Here is an 8,853-nt window from a genome sequence, read left to right on the forward strand (position 1 = left end):
TTAGCCAAACATACCAGAGTCCGAGAATCGCGACGATACTCGGGGTCGGCGCGCAATCTTCTAAAGGCCACTTTACAGTCCGACGTAACGTTGATGCGCGAGCGCGCTCGGCACGGGGACGCCACGCCAGCGAAAGCGCAGCACTCTATATTCCGGTGCGAGGCGTGGCCGACGTATCCGGCGTTCGTCGGCGTGCCCCGACTGCAGCCGGCGTCGAGATGCGATATGCTGCATTTCACGCCGGCCTCATAGAGTAACATACGGATTATCCTTGTATGTTACTCTATGCCGGCCCAGAATGGATCGCATTCGCGTCTCGTCGAGCAAGATAGGACGAACGCCGGATACGCCGGCCGCGCCTCGCGCTGTGGCGAGGGTAACCTGGGAGAGGGTGGTAACCTCGCCAAGCGATGACGTCACGTGCGTTGCCTAGAAACGCCTCGCAGCAGTTGTGCGAGGCGTTGCTAGGCAACGTGCGGTGACGTCATAGCCAGGCGGAGTTTTCGGCAAACGCTTCACGGCCTAATCAAAAGCTTCAACAGCGGAGTCACGGCCTAATCAAAAGCTTCAACAGCTCCACTGATAAAACTTATCGCAGCAAATATTCGCAATCAGATGAGGGATGTGTATGCTGCTTCAAAAATCCGGAGGCCACTTAGCACATCCTAATGGAATGCGAGGGGAATTATCCAGCGAGACCAGTACGTACCGTACAAGTTCCAGAGGCGCTTCGATTTAAAGTAGATTGAAGTATTAACTGGGTCAGCAGTCGAGATAAGCAAGAGACGTTTCGAGTATTGGTGGAAAAAAAGCAAGTAATAGACTGATACGACCGGATCCATTACACGCATAGGCAGCGGTACAAAGTAAATAGAGAAAATTAAAGAGATGTATAGAAGAATGCTAGAAGGAAAAGCATTGATAGCATACCTGAGTAACTGAAGCAGGCTAGGTGACGATTTGTCCGCGCGCCGTTTGCAAGGGAATGCCAATAAATCATCATCATCATCACCGCGGTAGTGACGGCATCAGTGGGAGGTGCGCGCCTCTTACGCCACTGGGTTGCTTGCAGCACCAGCAGATGGCGCTCGCCTCCGCGCATCCGAGTCAGAGAAGCACAGAAAGAGGTCAGAGAAAGACATAGCGAAATTGGTTTTGAAGACTCAGAATTATGGATGAAAATAAATGGGCGGCTAAAGAGCACAAGTGTCTGTACCTGAAAAGTGTGGACACAGAATGGAGGAAGCGGTCAAGAAAGTCGGAAACCAAGTACAGGGTAATTGAAACTGTAAATAGAACGAGGAGTCATCAGAAAGAAAATGAGAACAGAGGCAATGAATTAGATGCACAGAATGGAAACAAAAAGAACCATGGAGATTTAGAAGAATGAGAAGAAAGAAATTAGAAGGGAAAATCTGTACGATAACACAAAGCGCAGTGTCTTGTTATATGAGGCTCGAGCCAGTTGCCTAGAGACAAAAACATACTGGAGCAAATATTCGGAACTCGATGAGGCATATGTATGCTGCAGCAAAAATACGGAGACCACCCAGCACATCCTAATGGCATGCGAAGGAATTCACGTAATGAGAAGCGTACGTAACGTACACCATGCAGAAGCGCTTGGGTTTTAAGTGGACGGAAGCATAAACCGGTCAGCAGTCGGGATTAGAAAAAGACGTTTAGGGTATTGGTGAAAAAAACAAGGAAGAGATTGATATTACCGGATCTCTTACAATCATACGTAGCTGTAGAAGGTAGATTTTAAAGAAAAAAAAAAGATTAAGGGGATGTATACAAAAATGCTACGTTAAAAATGGATACCATATACCTGATTAAACCAAGCAGGCTAGATTACTATTTGTCTCCGCCCCGTTTCAAACGGGATGCCATTAAATCATCATCGTGATCATGATCACCGATGCATTCACGGCAGCGGCGGCGCGGGCCGCGCAGGGGAAAGAAAACAACATAACCGGACAGCTCGCCTTCGCGCGTAGTGTTCGCCGTAAGTGTTTCCTGGTTAATATTACGCTAGCATAGGCTGCAACTGTAGCATACGAAGCAGGGAGTGACGTAACTGCCACTTTCGTATGTAATAGAAGAACCCGCCAAGCAACTAATTTGTGTTCTGACAGTGCTACGAGAAGGCCACGTATAGTGAGAACTCCTGAAGAGCAGCGTGCATACGAGGCGCGGCGAAAGAAAGCATTTTTCTTTTCTCTGGTCCACTCTTTGTAGGTCCCCGAAACCAAGTGGCAGGCCATTGAAACGGCTTAGGCTAATAATTAGGTAAAATGCTTTTGAATGTCGCCATGTGAATAATTTCAAGCTACGTCGCAATGGGTAATCGTTCTAGTTGTCATTTACAGCTTCGCTATATAACTCGCGAGAGAAAAAAAGAGCTGGCGCAAGTACTGCCCGTTAACCCTTATGTCGCAGCGACGCGTCGCAACCAAGTATTGAAAGATGCTAGTTGCACTATAGATGCACATGTAGCTGCGCTGCACGTGTGGCCACCCACCCAACAAGTTGAAAATTCGATGACTCATCCGTCACTGCGCATCCAAAGCGGAGTAAATGCGCCTCTGTAAATTAGTCATCTAGAACCACCAATTAAAAAGCAAGACAGCCTTATGTTGTTGGGCTCGTCCGAGTCCCACCAAAGCCGTGTGTCGGCGTGATTTGCAATTAGTCCTGGCTTAACCACGCAAAATCTACGCAGCAAGCTTTCCCCTCTCTGTAAAGCCGTGAGCTGTGTTTGGGGCGGGATGCAATGTTGGCGCTGCTAACAATTTTTTAACTGAAATCTTGAATTACAAGTGCAATCAGTGTTCGAAGGAATCGCTGCAGAATGTTTATATATTCAGATCCCATGGCGTGCCCGAATTTCCCTGTACAATTATTACTGTTTCCTCTTTCTGTTCCGAAATGTTTATACTTAATTTCAAGAGACCTCAATTTGGGGCATTTTTAACATCCCTTAGTAATTGTGCGTTTCTTTCATACTGCCTTTCTTAAACTAAGTTCGTCTTTCTTGAGACTTTTTCCTCTTAAAGCAATCCGCTAACACTCTTTATCGGCAGAACATAGATGTCCCATCAATCGTCAGCTTAACAAATGAGCGAATTGTATTCTTAGTAAAACAGTTCACTACATTGAGAGTAAAATACACAACGGCACGTGATGCAAACATTTTGGCAGCTGCTAGTATTTTATTTCGCTGACACAGGCGTTTCGTGGATTAAACAATCGAGTGTGATGAAATGCGTACTTAAAGCAATGCTTTGTAGCTTACCAATCATCAGTGAAACTTTAGAAGCGTAATAAGTGTTATTATTTTTTTCACCATAAAATTTACCTCATACAAGAAACAGACACGCGCTAAATGAAAATAATTGATAGCTTCGCGTGAAATACATACTGTTTCGATGCGCGTTCTTTCTCCTTGTGAGACCAAAACTGACCGCTAGGCGGTTAAATGCATTTCTTTTTGTAGGAGCAGCTATATCACTCTCTATGCTAATAGGTTGTCGTAAGAAGGAAGAAGGTGCAGAAGTTTTTCTTTGGCGGTAAATCTCTGGCTGTTCAGTGCTCACATATTTATTCTCTTATTGGCCTCATCGACTCCGTCCACTTTATTGCCAGTGAATTCCCGAGGGCACAATTTCCCTCCCAAAGTCGCCCAAACTTTTCGCGAGGCGGACACGCCCGCGACCCAGATGCTGTCTGAGTGATAGATGAGTTGGGGTGCTGACAGCGAACGCGAACGATAGCCACCGTTCCTCTAACGGCGCCGAGAGAAGAGACGCAAAAGGGCGCGTCACGCAAAGTGGCCATCAGAGAGGTGATGTCCAACCACGCCACCAAGCTCCGCCAACTCGGCGGGGGAGTTTCCCACGGACTTATCCCGTTTCGGCCACGTCCCTTAATATGCCCACGACTGCCAAGAAAGCACCGCCCGCGAGAAAAATGAAAGCAACATTAGTTCACTGACAAAAGGTAGAAAAAGTAAGCCGCCTGCATGAGCATGCCGGTGCGACAGTGCCGATGTAAGCGTAGTTTGGAAAACAACAACCAGCACACGTGAAAAATAAAGGAAGAAAAAAAAGCGTTAAGTAATCTTCATTTAAATTTCATGCATAAAAATCAAATTTTATAAACACGTTTGCATCTTTATGGCGACAAGTAGTATTAAAGTTTGACGATTACGATTAAGCAGACAACGATTTCCTTTGCACTCCGTATATGTGCACTCCGTATACATGCAGACAGAGAGATACATAGATAGATAGATAGATAGATAGATAGATAGATAGATAGATAGATGATAGATAGATAGATAGATCGGTAGATAGGGCTCTAAACTACTATTCATCATCTTCATCTTCATCATCGTCATCATCATCATCATCTTTTATTGTCCCTTGAAGAACCCTATCAGAATATTACATAAGGGGGGGGGGGGCAAAAGGCATCAATAAACTCTATGGTCATTATTATACAATGGCTCAGTGGCAAACAATGGTACAGTGTTATAGGCACCCTGCGCTAAAGCTTTGCAGAGTAGACAGCGGGGCCGCGATTTTGTAGCGAGGCATTGTGACTTATTCTACTCTAGTCTTATCATACACCGCTCACGACCGGCGGATCCCGTTGATAACGCGAGCAGACTGTCGCTCCGACCACTGACAAAGCGCGATAAGCGCGAAAAGGCATTATTACCGCAAAGGGATCGCTTCAAAATACCGGCCCAGCGCCAATACACACCGCCTAACGTGTGGTGGAAGCAAAACTGGAGGGACGCTGCATACATTCGCCGTGACACTTTCGATCGCTTATCACGGAGCAAGAGTGTCCGAGTTGTGAAAACGTTGAAAGTGCGCATGCGCAGGGCATAACACTCAGACGAGCGACGAAATGACCGCTATCGTTTGGAATGGCGTATCATTTCCATCACTTCTCTAGAGGCTGGTGTCGGCGACGCTGTGGTGAAAAAGGAAGACGTCATTGCGCCCTCTGCACAGTGCAGGGTGTCCATACAATGTTGTTGTAGGCTTATGTCTCAGGAGTGAAGGAAAGACACGGCTGACTCGAATCGACACCAGAAATGAACCGCGAGCCGTGGCTCCACGTGCCACGGCCCGGCGCCGTCTTAATTTTCTTCTCATGGGGGCGCGCGCTCCGGGTTCTACGCGCCGCCCAAAGGAGGGCGCTACAGGGCTCCCCGCCGTAAAGGGGCTTTACCCCGCCATTACCCCGCCGAGACTGGAAGTCGAAACCGGAAGGAGGACCGACTGTGGCACTCTAGCACGAGGTCGGACGGCGGTGCGAGGCTTTTGGTCGCGGTCTCCATGTAAGTCGGCTTGAGGCGGTCCAAACTCACAGTCTCTTCCCGGCCGTTCTGCAGGAGGGTGGCAGTTTTCGGGGTGCGGCGGAGGACGCGGAATGGTTCGTCGTAGGCCGGGGTTAGCGATGGTCGGACAGCGTCTCGGCTCAGAAAAACGTGTGTTGAAGTGGCCCGGTCGGGGTGAACGAAGATTGTATTGCGGCGGGATGAACGCGGTGGAGTGGCTGGGAGATCCTTAACACAGTCGAGGAGGCGTTGTAGAAACTGTTGTGGCTGGACTAGTAGCTGCGTCGATGTAAAGAAGTCTCCGGGGAGACGCAGAGAACTGCCATACACGAGCTCTGCTGCTGAGCACTGGAGGTCTGCCCGGAGGACGGCTCGTAAACCCAGGAGCACAAGGGGCAATGCATCAACCCAGGTGGCACAATTGAGGCGGGTAGTCCGGGCGGTCTTCAGTTGCCGGTGAAGGCGTTCCACCATGCCATTGGCACAGGGATGATACGCAGTGGTACGGCAATGCCTGGCGCCAAGAATGCGATTAAGGCAAGCAAACAGGGAGGACTGAAATTGCCGTCCACGGTCTGTTGTCACGGTGCCAGAACAGCCAAAGCGAAATACCTACGCAGGAAAGAAAGCGGGAGAAACCGTCTCCGCAGTGACGTCATGAATGGGAACAGCCTCCGGCCAGCGTGTGAAACGGTCGACCATGATGATTATGTAAGGGTAACCTTGAGACATGGGTAGAGGGCCCACAATGTCGAGGTGATCACGGTCGAAACGACGGCCGGGTGGAAGGAAGGCTTGGGGAGGAGTCTTGGTATGACGGGATACTTTTGTCGTCTGGCAGGGCCGAGACGTACGCGTTCAAGCGCGCACATCACCGCTAATTCCGGGCCAGACATAGCGCTGGGTTGGAAGACGCTGAGTAGCCCGAAGGCCTGGGCGACAGATGTCGTGTAGAGAGCGGAAAACGGTGCGACGTAATGAAGCCGGAACAAAAGGGTGGGGAAAGTCTGCTGAGACATCGCACCACAAGGGCTCAGGCGAGCATGGATTAGGCACAAGCCGCAATTGGAGAGAACGGGGGTTTTCCCGAAAAGCGGTGAGCTCTCTATCAGTCTTCTGTGCGGAAGAACATGTGGCCCAGTCGACGGTTGGAGATGCAGAGTCAACCACGGCAATACGAGAAAGGGCATTTGCGGCGGTGTTGTTGGCACCTTTCACATGGGGGATGTCGGTTGTAAATTCCGAAATATAAGCGAGATGGCGGAGTTCGCGGGACACGTACTTGGATGAGTTGGTGCGGAAAACATACGCCAGTGGCTTATGATCGGTCGGCACGTCAAACGGGCATCCTTCCAGAAAATGACGAAAGTGTTGCATCGCAGTGTAGATGGCTAGTAGCTCTCGGCCGAAGGCTCTGTAGCGTGTCTCAGCAGGAAGTGGCTTCCAAGAGTAAAAAGACAAAGGTCTCCACTTGGAGTTAATGCACTGCTGTAAGACGGCTCCGACTGCCACGCTTGACGCATCCACCATTAGCCGAGTGTGGGCGTTGCTGCGCGGATGGATCAGAAGCACGGCATTTGCGGCTGCTTGCTTGGCAGCAGTAAAGGCGGCCTGGGTTTCTGATGGCCAAGAAATGGCAGAGATGGGCCGGCGGTTGACCGAAGGAGGTCAGTGAGTGGGCGAAGCAGCTCTGCACAGTGCGGAATGAAGCGCCTGGAAAACTTCACAAGCCCCAGGAATTGGCGTAACTGGCGCAGTGTTGTAGGCTGGGGATAATCCTGGATGGTTTTGACGTGGGACAGGAGAGGGCGTATACCTTCGGATGATATGTGATGGCCCAAAAAATCGAGCTCTGATGCGCCAAAAACACACTTGGAGGCGTTCACAACCAGACCGTAATGCTGAAGACGTTGGAACAGAGCACGTAGATGGTGCTCAAGCTCTTCGGGCGTAGGGCTGGCGATGAGGACATCATTAGGGTAAGCAAACACAGTAGGTGGGCCCCGCGTGACCTCAGAGATGAACCGCTGAAGGTTTGAGCCGAATTGCGTTGAGGAGGATTTGGAGAACTGAAGGTTTATTTACATTATTTACAGTAATAACACAAAGTAATGAACAATCATAAAGTAATCGACGGCCAGCGGCATATCGGACGCTGCGGCCCGTGGCAAGAAGAAAGAACGTCTCTTCTCCCTGTCTCTCGCTTTTAACCCCTTCGGTCTCTCAGGGCCACGTCATTTTTGACCACTCGTGGAGCCAGCTCAGATGTCATCATTTTCCTCCAATGGTAGGCGCCCGTGCAAGTGTGCGTGTTGAGGGCGACAGCATTCTGAGCTTTCCATTAAGCATGCGGGGTATTAGTAAATAGCAGACGCGTTTCTTTCAAGGTTCTTGTAATTAGTGCGTAAGTTACGCAAGTTTAATTTTGTTGTTCATTTAGGTTGTTTCCTGTATGGACAAAAGAACATTCATCACATTCGGCCAATGGGGACGCTCCGAGGGCTCCATTGTCCGATGGTTGACTTGCCTCCGGCGTTGCCTTCTCGCCTGGAAGCTCTCAGCTGGAGGAGACGGGTTGTTCTTGAACGACCTTCCAGAGCTGCAAAACCACTTTGCTCGGGACTAAGGTCAACTACCTGGAACCGTGCCAGCGTCCCGTTGCGCTTTCGGGAAGAGTCAAGCAGGGGGAGAGACAATAGCTCGACGTGCGACGCATGAGGTGGGGGTCGCCAACCTGTCTGACGGGTCTGGTAACGTGATTGACGCGCCCCGGCGCACCATAATTGGAATGCAACGGCGATTGGATATGGTCGGGGAACTTGAGTGATGGAAGGAAAAGGGTCCCCATGTAACAGCTCCCCCTCGCCCCGAAAGTTCGGAATGGTCGGTGAACGCTGGTGAAGCCAGTGACACTGGTGACGAGCCTCGTGTGACGAATTTCTGGATCACGGGCCCTGGAGAACGTACGTAAAACAAACGAAAGAACATAGTGCTGCACCACGTGCAAGCACAGGCTCTTCACCCCCGACTCGCCAGGCTAGTACCCTATCAAAATCAGCTGTGTGGTCCTTTTTTTTCCTTTTCCCAATTTTGATAAAGCAGTTCCAACCACCTTTCCAAACAGCTTTTCATATCTGCCCGAATGCCGACAAAGCCAGCGAGATTGTCACTGCAAAATAATTGTGAGGAAACTGAACAATCAATGGAAACAACCATTTTAATCATAAGCAAGTAATGTTTTGAAGCTACGAGGATGACTTCCAGCCCATAACACAATTACGTACCTCGTTATTCAAAGGAAGGAAGGTTATACGTAGAACCAACCAAAATTCCATAAATACTAACCTATGCACGAACAGCCTCTTCGTAGCCTGTTACAGTGGGCGACTTATCTCACGTACTGATGCCACTGAACAGCCTCGTCAAAATCTACTGATACACAATCATAATCACTCGAAATTTGCGGGCACTATTCTGAATGCCTTGCGTCTCATGCC

General features: G+C 49.6%; 1 protein-coding gene across 1 annotated transcript; it reads right to left on the minus strand.

Annotated features, from left to right (window-relative positions):
* Positions 1-5,254: 5,254 nt before the first annotated feature.
* LOC119456109 (uncharacterized) lies at positions 5,255-5,830 on the minus strand. The gene has a single exon (XM_037717711.1). It carries the CDS (start codon positions 5,828-5,830, stop codon positions 5,255-5,257), a length of 576 nt encoding a protein of 191 aa, XP_037573639.1.
* Between the last annotated feature and the right edge of the window lie 3,023 nt (positions 5,831-8,853).

Source organism: Dermacentor silvarum, chromosome 6, assembly GCF_013339745.2.
Source record: "Dermacentor silvarum isolate Dsil-2018 chromosome 6, BIME_Dsil_1.4, whole genome shotgun sequence".
Lineage (NCBI taxonomy): Eukaryota > Metazoa > Arthropoda > Arachnida > Ixodida > Ixodidae > Dermacentor > Dermacentor silvarum.

Bases quoted from the DNA above. Each gene is read 5' to 3' on its own strand.
- LOC119456109 (XM_037717711.1), bottom strand. From the start codon at position 5,830: ATGGTGGAACGCCTTCACCGGCAACTGAAGACCGCCCGGACTACCCGC.